This window comes from Perna viridis, chromosome 7 (assembly GCF_037379345.1).
Source record: "Perna viridis isolate PV_CMFRI_1.1 ecotype Kerala chromosome 7, ASM3737934v1, whole genome shotgun sequence".
Classification (NCBI taxonomy): domain Eukaryota; kingdom Metazoa; phylum Mollusca; class Bivalvia; order Mytilida; family Mytilidae; genus Perna; species Perna viridis.
In genome coordinates, this window is record NC_142451.1 from 24,134,464 (window position 1) to 24,147,245 (window position 12,782).

Here is a 12,782-nt window from a genome sequence, read left to right on the forward strand (position 1 = left end):
ATTATTATAAGTCAAAATATTTTATATGTCCCTGACATTTTGAATAGTTGTCTTGTTTTGTTTTTTTTATCTGAAAAATTTTGGAAATAAATAATATTGTATTAATATTTTAACTGGATACTGGGATGATGAATCATAATCACCCCATTATATGTTGTATACTTTGACCCACCGATTATCGATTTTGCAATACTCAATCGAAGATTCATACTTGAAGAATGATGTTGGTCGGATTACATTGGATGCAGTTTGGAGCCATTGCCTGTGTGTTAACTTTACTTTTCATTTATGAACTTAGCAACAGTTTTAAATACTATATTAAGATTTCAATCTACTATTTCATGGTTACGTTGGGTTCAATTGTAACTGTCATATATTCACTGCTTCGACCAAGGAGACCAGAAAATGTTCAGTACGTACAACTCTTCTTATTTATGTTGACAAAGTAATTTACATCATAGTATATAAAATCAGGATCTCGTTCACTGTACTTAAATGCAATACTGTTATACAAGTATTGTATCAGTATTGTAAATTGTACGCAAGGAGTTATTTTTATTGTACGTAGTCTTGTTCAGTTGATGTTGTCATAAGTTACAGAAATGTAACTCCTATCTATATCTGATTCTGAAAGGATCTTTTTACGGATATTCGAAAAGGTGTTGCATTCACTTGCCGTTGTAATAAGAAGAGAAAAAATTATTACTTGCAAACGTAAATGTTTTTGTTTGATAATATTGTATAAGTTTCAGTTGGTACAGCACTAAGAGCTCCAAGTAAATTCTATTTATTCTACGATTCTACGACTAAACATATGAAAAAACTCACTCACATTATGAAATTTAAAATGGCAAGATATGGTAAGAAAAAAGGCCGTTTTCATCGTCTTAATGAATTCAACAAAGCCAGTGATAAACATTAGTGCACAGGGTGATCCGTAATCAGAGGTAAGAAGAAGACAAAGACAACGAGAAAAAAATATACAGGCAAGATCTAAATAAAAAATAAGGAATCTGAATATAGCATCGATAATTTTAACTATGTCCAATACAAGAAATGAAGCCTCGGTGTTATGAATAGAACAATGAATTATTTCCCTTTATTCTCAATTTTTTTGTGTGTGCAGCAAACTTAGTATTTATTCATTCTTACTATTTTAGTTAATTACAATCCAACATTCCTCTTTTAGAAAGAGTGATCAAGGGAACCAAGGTTGTAGCGGTAATCAAAAGAATGCAATCCAGGGACAAAGACCAGACATGGAAAACAGACATACACAACAAAGAACATAAAGTAACTAAAATCATACATACAAAGTAACAAAAGCAAATGAGCAACTCGGACTCCACTAAAAACTGGGAGCATCGACCAGGTGCACCGGTAGGGTAAGCGTCCTCTGCTTTTCTAAAAACACCCGACGAGTTGCTCATAAAAAGTCAAGTCCGGGGTAGACAAATGAGGAAAGGAAAAGTATGATCCGTTGAATAAATCAGTTTTATAAGTTTTAGAAGTATTGGTTTGTGATTTCTATGGGAGAAATGTGTATCTTATGCCGGGCACTGTGTGTGCCTTCAAAGGACTACCTCTTAATGATTGAAATATTAGTTACAGGGATACGTTGATAATACGAAAAACACTTTAATGAAGGCTTGCCTTGTGCTAATAGTTGTGTGAATGATTTCAGAATAAGTGTTATGTGTACAAATGGTTGAAAGGTCATGACGTTACAATGTTATTTTTACCATGGCGTCATAACCTAAGATCAATTTTAAACTTATGAAACTTACAACAATTATGCAAGACCAAAAAAAAGAAAACAAAAATAAACAAAACAAACAACAAAATATATCATTGATTTAAAAATGAAACCAAACGACTGTATATTTTTGAGCCAGGAATGCAGGTTACCTTCAAAATTTAAGTTAAATGATTAATATTTACTGAAAAATAAATAATTACGGAGCATAATGAAGCATCAGAGATCTTTCTAAGAAAACAGTAGATCCCATACCTCACAAGTTTTAACCCATGAATCAAATTCAAAAGTTACTTTAAAGAAAACTTCGGAATTCATGCAAATGATTTAGTTTTTAAAAGAACGAACAAATATGGCGTTATTATCTGGAGTGTTCTTGCTGTACAGACCGTACGTTCAGGTCCATTTAGATTATTCTGTCCACGTTCGTCTACCCCGGACTTGACTTTTTATGAGCAACTCGGCGGGTGTTTCTAGAAAAGCAGAGGACACTTACTCTACCGGTGCACCTGTTCGATGCTCCCAGTTTTTAGTGGAGTCCGAGTTGCTCGTTTGCTTTTGTTACTTTGTATGTATGATTTTAGTTACTTTATGTTCTTTGCTGTTTTTGTCTGTTTTCCATGTCTGGTCTTTGTCCCTGGATTGCATTCTTTTGATTACCGCCGCTATAACCTTGGTTCCCATGATTACTCTCTTACAAGACAATTATGATGTATTCCAAAATATTTATATTTTATTATTACGTTATTAACTTTATAACAGATTTGCGTCATGGTTAGTGAAGCACTTCAGAGGTGTGTTTGGACTCTCCGTAGAAGTAAGGGGGAGAGAAAATCTTAAACATGACGATCCCTATATCATTGTCTGTAATCATCAGAGTTCACTTGATCTGATCGGTAAGTAACATGCCAAACTCAGAATGAAGTCATGTCTAAATTTACTAGCGTTGGTTTTAATAACCATTTTTTATTTAAGGTTTAACCTCAATGTTTAATCTAATTTTGATTACGATGTAGACTTATGTTTTATGATATTTTTACCAAAAAAAGAAAAAACAAACAAACAAACAAAACAAAACAAAAAAAGAAATCTAAATCATTCGATGTAAGTTACATCATAAATTTTAGTCCTTCTCCGTCAAGAAATCCGGCAAAATGTGTACGTATAAGATGTTACATACGAACAAGAAAAAAACACAGAGATGTTATTGCATCATCCAAGTATTTATACTTTATAACCTCCAAAAACAACCATTGAAGTGTTTGCAAAGTTTGCCTTTTTAAGATATTGGTAGGTGAAATTTAGTTGAAATGTACTGCGGAAAAATAACAAGAATTTTTTTCTGCTTTTTTTCCTATATAAGCAGTTAAAAAATACTTCAGGATAAAATTAAGTAGCTTTTTGGGTTGTTTTCTATATGTATTGAACATATTTGAGGCAAAAATGGCCAAATTGAGAAAGTTAATGATATGTGACACCCGTTGCCTGGTTCTTACACAGATTATACTTAATAATGGAAAAATCAATATTGTCATCGAACTGACTTTAAGCACTTCATTGAATAAATTTAGATCGAACACATGTGTGACCACACCATTGGTTTTATTTTGTTATAACGCACTTTATATATATATTGTATCAGTGGTAATTGCATACAGCGTTTACATGAAGTAAAGTTCTTTGAAATCAAAATAGTTACATTTACTGTGCAAACAATTAAATACGCCAATTTCATTGTACAATTTTCTTTATAAATGGTGCTTTATGAGTCAATGAAAGAAATTTCTTGCTATTTTTTATTATTGTTTCACAAAAATGGTATTATGCACTTAAACTTAGTATACCTATTTTAAAGAAACGCTCGCAAATGTTCACCTTTAAACTTCCAATATAAATAATCAGCTAAACATTTTTTTAAGAACAACCTTGGAACTCATAAAAAGTATTTGCTAAATGGGGTTGATTACAATCGTCTAGTCTGTTCACTTATTCAATTATGTGACAGTTATTTTTATAATAATTAACTAACCAAATTTAAATTGGATTTGTTTTGGTGAACCTATTCTGTTAGTTTATAAATTTATGATATATTTCAAAAGAAATTGTTTTATAAAACCGCTTCATTGGAAAACTGTGTTATCATTCATAATGATTGTTTCATGCTACAATCATAATTGACACGTATCGCTGAATATTGCTTGAAAATAGAAACAAAAAATTATTGTAGAAGTCATACTCTTTGTTTTCTATGTATGCATAAAGTAATATCATGAACCCCAACAATTAATATAACGAATAAAATAAAAATTATATTCCACTTAGATAACTCATGTAAATGCAATTTGGATTAATCAAAGTCATAATTTATCTGCACTGCTACAGTTGTGTGACAATGTTCATTTATCTATTGTTAACTTTATTAATGAATTCATACATTGAAAGTTTATTTAAGCCTTGTTTATATTTTTTCTCGCATTTATGATCTGAATTTCTCATCATAGTCATTTTGATTCTTCATCCATTTTTCTAGCAAATTATATTTTCCTTTTGATCAACTTCTCAGTCTAGCCATAGAAATCCCTCCAATATTGTCAAATCATGTACTTTTAAATATCTTGATTCTTTTCTCCTTTTTTCTTGCAAATCACCAATTTTCCCTTTGATCAACTTCTCGGTCTACCCATAGCATTTATTATGAATACTGTCAATGCATTTAACTTTAAACATCATGTTTTAGTATGAGTTTTCAAATATTTTAAATAGACAAAAAACAAGTCAGTTATTGAACTTGTTCCTCGTATTTTTGCTCCGATTAAGTTTTAGTCTTCGCAAAAATAAGGCAAGATTTGTAATATGTGATACTCTCCAAAAAAGCTACATATTTTTATTTTTATTATTAAGTTGTTTTTTGGTCAATATGATGAAATATATATTCATTCCAATCTATCTACCCACAGAAGATAATCCACATTAAAAATCTAACAGTTTATATTGTACTATAGTGTCATTTACAGAGTTATCTCCCTTAATATTGAATTCTACCGTTCATTCTATATAATTATAATCTCCTAAGAATAAGGGCTATATGAAAAACCAAATGTTAATTTCTGTTAACTATAGTATTTTAAACAAAATATTAAAAATAAAAATATGTAGATTTTCCAACTATGAATCAAATTTGCATGATTCATATCTGGAGTGCTACTTAGACAAAAACAGGTACCTTGTGTTACATCAAATGTATTCATTGATAAAAGTACAACAGGATTGGATATTGTTTATTAAAGTGTGCATTTAATTTGACATTGTTAAATAACAATTGATACAAAATATGTACAACAGGCAAGGTGTGCTAATGGTGTTCCCTTATATATTAATCCTTGTAATTGTAACGGTAATTGATCAAAGTGCCATAAAAACACATTTAGTCTTACTGTATTATTTACCTGAAACCTTGTCACATGCAGTACAATCTGAGAATATATGTTGTACATCGGGCAAAGGGAAACTCACTTATTTTAATAGGTCGATTTTTTGTGTGCTGTACACGAGTTTCAAAGTGTAATCTCTTTCCAGCAACGCTTAAACCAAATACACAAGATCTGAATAAAAAAATAAGTAAAACAAGCACTCAATTCCAAAAATATCGAAAGAAGTAGCCAAATCCAACTCAAACAAGTTCTGTAGTACAGGAATGAAGCCTCAGCGTTTAAGTGGTTTTTAGTGAATTTCGTATTACTACTAATGATATAAATCGGAACAGACAAGTCTATCTATTTGGCCGATGTAGAACCCAAACCCTGGGGGTAAGGTTTAGGGTTTGGGTTCTTCACAGTAATCAGACTCGAAATTTTCCGAAATTTGTAGAGCAACTGTCATGTTGTGATCAAAATTATATATCTTTAGGTCTTTGTGTGTGTCTGTTCTGTTACTCATAGGGTTCAAGTTTTTGTTTTCTTTACTGATTTGATCACACAATCATGGAATTTAAAAGAGTAATAAAGGGAACCAAGATTCTAGGGGAAATCGGAAGAATGTAATCTAGAGACAAAGACCAGACATAGAAAACAGACAAAAACAGCAAAGAACATAAAGTAACTAAAATAATACATAAAAAGTAACAAAAGCAAATGAGCAAATGACTCCACAAAAAACGGGAGTATGGACCAGGTTCACCGGTAGAGTAAGCGTCCTCTGCCGAGTTGCTCATAAAAAGTCAAGACCGGGTTAGACGAACGTGGACAGAATAATCTAAATGGACCTGAACGTACGGTCTGTACAGCGAGGGACACTCGTGATAATGACGCCATATTTGTTCGTTCTTTTAAAAACTAGATTGTTTGCATGAATTCCGAAGTTTTTTTAAGTAACTTTTGAAAAGGAGTATATTATCTAACTTATAATAGCTATGATGGACATTTGGCCAGAGAAATGTGTGGCTGTGGCCAAGAAAGAACTGTTATATGCTGGTCCCTTTGGATTGTCTTTGTATTTGATTGGAACTGTGTTCATAGATAGGTCGAACAAAGATAAAGCCGTCAGCGCAATTAACAAAACATCAGATGAAATCAAGAAAAAGAAGGTTTGTATTCAAACCAATTAAAATATAATTTGTCTATTACTTTTAAGGGTAATTATTAAGTGATGTCAACATTAAAATTTGATATACTTACTGTCAAAATTAAATTGTCAATTCACATCAAGAAATGCTATATGAGATTTATTTTTTGAAGAATTCGATTTACAAATAACGCGTCGCTAATTGTTTAGATTGTGCGTAACTAAAGGAATATTTTTTCGTTACTTCATGATATAAACAGCATTAAAGTTTCTGAATTAACCGTACAAAAATTGAAATAACATCAGTCGGCGATGTGGTAGAGTGATTAAAATTCAAAATGATTTCATTAAACGCATGTAAAATTTATTTAATGCAACATAGATCTGATCAATAGATTGGTGACTTATAGACCTATGAATTCTACACAATACATGTTAAGTAGGTTTTGAGGGTGCGGATGGCTTTATCAAAACAGCGGGGTATCAAAATATGGGGAGTGTTGGAGTAGCGGCATGACCTACATTTTATGCAGCGCTTTTCAAATTAATTAAAACCACCACAGCAAAATTAAAGGTGACGATGCACAATATCATTTCGTAATAAATCTACGACTGGTATGCTCGTGAGAATTAGTAAATACATTTGTTTTACTAGAGCATGCTTTAGAAGTTCTAAATAAAATTGATTTCAATTGGGTTCATTTCATGTCTTGTTTAAAATCCGACTTCCACTTCCCCGGTAGTAAGCAGTGGATGACATATTGCGGCGAGAAGAGAGACTTTTTTCCTACTTACGTTAATGACATACAGATAAATGTTTTAAGATTTGTCGCTTTTTTTGAAATATTATTATTTTGAAAGCAAATAAAATGCCTTTGTTTTGATGATCCTAGGTTATTCCCCAAACACATAATAAGGATTGCTTATCTGTGATATATGTTGTCTCGCTTTGAAAGATGGACACTAGTCTATGGATCCTCAAGTAAATATTTTCTATGCTTCAGAATAGCAAATACTTTTTATGTTCTGCAAACTAGATTTCCGTCAACGAGCCTGTTCGTCTCCTCTCAGGTTTACCTAAATTTTTAATTTGTCGTGCTGTGTTGTGTTGTTGGTTTTGTTTTGTGAGTGTTAAAACATCATGCCTTATAAATTCTGTTTAAGGTAAGGGTATTTGTTTTCCCTGAGGGCACAAGGAACAATGACGGAGCCATGTTACCATTCAAGAAAGGTGCTTTTCATTTGTCTGTTATTGCACAGGTAAAATATTGTTTCCATAACTTTCCAATCATAATATAGACAAAATATTTGAGGAAGATACTAAAAATTATGCATGCGTACTTCATTTTGCGAGAAAATAAAAATACTTGTAAAAAGTATTATTATTCGTTTTAAGCTTTAAAAACTGTCCAATACATTCGTTTCTACTACAGTGAAATCTTCTAAACCCAACCCTGAATAATACAAAAACCTTTCTAAACCAGACATCTTTGAAATTCCAATTATTTCAATTTATAAAATTATTTTAAACCTTCGCAAACCGAGTGCCTGTCTAAACTGAACACCATCTATCTAAACTGAGCAAATTATAAAGATCATAAATGGTCGGTTAAGACGGTTTTCACTGTAACGTGTCTATTAAAGCAGAATCCTGATAAATTATCTGTTCTACTCTCAAGACAATCTCCTGCGCATATGTATATATTATATATATACAAACGTCTCAGAATGTGACATCTATGGCAACACCGCCTGCACAAAGTCCAGCGCCCTAGACCACTCGGCCAGCTAGGCTATATTAAAATAGAGCTTTCGCTGGCCGGTTCATTCCTCCTCGTAAGATTAATCTAGGGCTTAGTACACGTTGTATGGTATTACGAGACACCGGTACGACTTCGAGTCCCGTGGGGGGAACGACCAAAACTTTGCATCGCAAATTTGACAGTTCTAACATGGTTGGGAATTTTTCAAACCCTTTAAAAGTTTACATTATCTTCCCTGTATCAATTTGATCAGATGGAGCAGTGTAGCGAATAGAGTCGTCACATTCTGAGACATATATCTGTTAAATTTTGCGCCAATCATGTTTGCGCCATATCGCCCTTCGTCCATTTTGAATAACTCATAACATATGATGCTGTCCCATATTTCCGACGCAGTCAGTATTGAGTTCGCTTTAACATTATATGACATCCATGATGCTTAACCATGGCAACCTAACCGATGTAGTTTACTACCTCGCATTTCATTGAAGAGCTGTGATAGCAACCGTGAAATTTAAGACTCCATTGGGGGCATTGGTGTCCGGAATATTTTCGATCACTTTTCTATATTGAATAATCTTTTATAAATTGGTTAATTGGAAATAGTCCACTTGTTGGACCAATAAAATAACTGAAATACGAACATAGTGCAATGATTACACAGTTCACCAAATAAAGATTTAATCAGATTTGGGTATTAACAGCGAGAATATGCGTCGGGTATCTTTTTTAAAACACAGTACATGTTTTCTCTTTCTTTTACATGCTAGTCTTAAGTACTTGCTGCTCGTACTTCTTTACGAAGGTCTCGAGTGTATGTTCCTAAGATCCTCTAGGTACATCACAACAGTACATACTGTAACAGGATAGGTTTTTTTTATTTGTTTTACATCTACGTCCCCTTTTTGTTATTCAGGATCTTCATATTAATTTCTGTTGAACTTTTTATGCATACTTGCATATAATCTAGTTGGCTGCAGTACGTGTACGTGTAGACTAACGCAAAGAAGTTTCCCATTGTGGCGCAATTAAAATAATTTTATAAAAGTATGTGGCGCAAATGACAACTCTAAATATGTAATTATTCTTCATGCAACACACAACGGTAATTCTTATAGAACTGGGAAGTTTTGGAATGTTTTTTTTTTACCTGAAAATGTTGGCCACGTTATTCGACAAACTAGATATTTTGTCATAAGTTTTTGTTCTACAATAGTATCTAGGCTGTCGACATGAGTGGCCAACACATCATGCATAGAAACATATTTCACAAAATCGTGTTTTTTTTTGTTTTTTTTTGTTTTTTGTTTTGGCAAATTTGCATGATTTTACACATTTTGGTCTGATTTGGAACTTCTGTTTCCACGTTTTTTTTTCATGCATGAACTGCAAATATTTTGCTAGCAAAGTTAGCATTCATTTTACTAAATGTCACACAATTTCATGTCGCCTGACGAAGTTTATTTTCAGAGCCGACTATGATACAAACCTAACACATTAAAATAAAATGAAAATTAAAAGGCATTACACATGTATAAGGAATTTTTTTCTAAAAATCAATGAAAAAAATATTAAATAGAAACAAAAATTAACAATGCTGACCAAATGTCCAAATAAGGTCACCCAAATTATATGTTAGTTGGCATATTCTATATAAATCTGGTGCCACACTAATCATCTTTTATATTTCAGCAAGCAATTAATGTTTTCCATTTGCAGAGGGAAAAAATGGAAACAATTAACAATATATAATCTTTTGGTATAGTTATCAGAACTTTCAAGGCAGAGACACGTTGAATCCTTTAGTGAAGCGTGTGTGCAGTCTCGATTATCAAAGGGCATCACAGACTCGTGTGGCTAAATGCCACGCATTCCTCCCTCTAAGAAGTAGCACCAACACAAAACGTTTAGTAGGCTAGATTCTCGTTCGTTATCGGAATTAACCAGACTAATTGTTTTATGTTTGTTTGTTTGTCTTTCTGTTTGTTTGTTGTTTGTTTGTTTTTGTTTTTTGTTTTTTTGTTTTTGCAGGTCCCCATTGTACCAGTGGTTATATCATCCTACTCAAATTTCTACAGCAAAAGAGAAAAGAAATTCACACCAGGTATGTACAACAGTAGAATTGGGAAATGTTGGGTTGTTATAAATCAAGCTTTTACTTTGAAGAATGAGGAGATATCTCAGCCCCCCCCCCCCCCATTACACTGTACCGAGTTCATGTACGATATATAAATGAAACGTTCGTTCAGATCAAAATTTAAAATAAAAGGTGCACAATATGACATTTTTGAAGATTTCACTCTAAGATTCCGCGTCATTACACTTGTGAAAATACTCTAGAAATAGAAATACATTGTACATATAGCATGTCGGTATACTTTCATTAAAATCCATCGAACAGCCTAGGTGGTGATTAAAAGCAGTATGACGGGACCACATTGTTATCATAAATTTACTACCAACCCATTTACATTTTATATTAAAAGTTATTCTAATATTAAATGGATTTTGTGAGATCACATGTCTACTTTCTTTTAACTCTATTGATATGCAGTTGGTTCATGATTCTATAATCTTACTATCAAGACTGGGTATAAAGGCAATGACCGATGATTATAAATTACAACATAAAAATATTTTTCTTTTAGCATGTAGATGAATTCAGTTAAACTAGAAAGTTATGAAAGGGGGTCAAAACCAGGGTTTGCTCACTGTTACAAATATTATACATTAATTTACGGTTTGGGGTATATAGGAATCACTCCGTCTGTCTGTATGTCTGTTTGTTCGTTCCTCTGTCTACATTTCTTGTAAGCGCATCCACCTAAACCGCTCATGGGATTTTGATGACATTGGCGAGGAAGATTGGGTATCATATGTGTTTACTGTCGGGGACTTCAAAGGGTGATAATCTAACTTGGTTATATATTTATTTAGAAACTACCCCTTTACAACGGGGGCAGTTATTGCCGGGGTCTCAATGACTGCGTCTAACCATACACAGTACTAAAAGTCTAATATTAAAATAAAAAACGAGCTTAACTTAATACATAATTTTATAAAACAATACCTTTCATAATAAAGAATTAATACTTGTCAAAACTAAAACCGTCACTGATCATAATTCTCTACACATTTCTTTAAAAAAAAATTAACAAAAAGATTCTTTTCTCCGCGAGTAACATTCAATCAGCAGTTTTTTCCTATAGAATAGAAAAATCTGCCCATACATTCATCGAAAGTGTACATAAAAATTACCAATAAGAAAATATAGTTTATAAAAGGGCAATAACTTTGTTATATCCAGATTATAAAAAGACGAATTAAAATAGTGTTTTATACATAAGACTACGATATTTCTAATATCACCATAAGCTGAACATTCAAGTAGAAAGTGTTCTACAGTCTCTTGAGCATTTACATTACATAGCATACACTTACAATTTTCTCTCATGTGCATTCTACAAAGAGTGCTGTATAATGAAAGAATATCGGTTTTAGTTAATAACTTCAATCTTGACGCATAAAAATCGTCAATATTTGAAAGATAATTTTGCCTACCATACTTAAAATTAAATGTCTGAAAGAGATTACGACTGCTTTTTCCTGACAGTTTAGACACTTCTCTCCTTCTAACAAATGAACCAAAATTCTTCTAAAAGTATCTAACTTGACTGGATTAACAAAAAGGTATCTAAACTTATCTTACAAAATCGTAAGCACAAATCCTCTTTAATCGCTCAAGGGATTTTGACGAAACTTTATAGGAAGATTTTGCATCATCTGTAGATGTGCACAGAGGAATATACATGTAGTAACTGTCAGTGAAATCCAAAGATGCATATACTCCACCTAAACCATTCAAGGGATTTTATATTGGAATGTTTGGTAAACATGTGGATGAGCATTAAGAAATAGTGTTACTGTCCGAGGGGGGCTGCAAAGGGGGAAAGTTGACTACTGGTCATACATTCAACTGCATTTTAAACGGGTGTATTCTCTTTGTGAGTTGCTTACGGTGCTTACAGTATATCTAGTTTCAATATTATCAACACTAACCATATTCTTTTTCAGGAACGATTACTGTAACATGTTCTTTTTCAGGAACGATTACTGTAACATGTCTGCCTAAAGTGTCTACTAAAGGTCTAGCTGCTGATGATGTCCCAAAACTGATGAAGTTTATCCGTAAACAGATGCTGCACGTTTTTAGTCAAACCTAGAAACAATGCAGTCATACGATTTTTAAAATAAATAACTCGTCCATATAGTCAAAATATCTGCAAAAGAAAAAAATATACCGAAGCATCCAAACTAAAAGACAATTCAGATACTCCAAAATCCAAAGCACATGACAAAAACGTGAACACGGGAAACATGGATGATTTACTCTACATACAGAACTTAGGACAGCACACGCAAAAAACACTTAAGCATCTGCAATATGACCCCCCCCCCAAAAAAAGGGGGGACTGACATACTGACATTGGTGCTCTCGATGAGTAAACTGTGACATGCGTCACAAATTTGGCCTTTAAAAACGGCCACTGTGGAAAAAATATTACACAATGAAACACACCTAAAATCAGTTCAAAAATATCCGAGTCCCTTGTTACAACGGAAATAAATAAACTGAATATAAATTAACTAATGTACAAACTAAGCACTACTAGCAGTTACAGCTAGTTGAAAAGGACCAGTTC

At 32.7% G+C, this 12,782-nt stretch overlaps 1 protein-coding gene across 1 annotated transcript; it reads left to right on the top strand.

The window, feature by feature from the left end:
* The first annotated feature begins 219 nt into the window (after positions 1–219).
* Positions 220–12,522, top strand: LOC148611913 (1-acyl-sn-glycerol-3-phosphate acyltransferase alpha-like). Its single transcript, XM_088595433.1, has 6 exons — positions 220–412; positions 2,519–2,652; positions 6,163–6,338; positions 7,481–7,576; positions 10,111–10,183; positions 12,184–12,522. Exons 1-6 carry the CDS (start codon positions 222–224, stop codon positions 12,300–12,302), a joined length of 789 nt encoding a protein of 262 aa, XP_088451559.1. The 5' UTR covers positions 220–221; the 3' UTR covers positions 12,303–12,522.
* Positions 12,523–12,782: the final 260 nt, after the last annotated feature.

Excerpts from the sequence above, each read along its gene's own strand:
- LOC148611913 (XM_088595433.1), top strand. The coding sequence starts at position 222 with ATGTTGGTCGGATTACATTGGATGCAGTTTGGAGCCATTGCCTGTGTG. Across the intron at positions 7,577-10,110 it reads ATTTGTCTGTTATTGCACAG|GTCCCCATTGTACCAGTGGT; the intron begins GTAAAATATTGT and ends TTGTTTTTGCAG. Across the intron at positions 10,184-12,183 it reads AGAAAAGAAATTCACACCAG|GAACGATTACTGTAACATGT; the intron begins GTATGTACAACA and ends GTTCTTTTTCAG.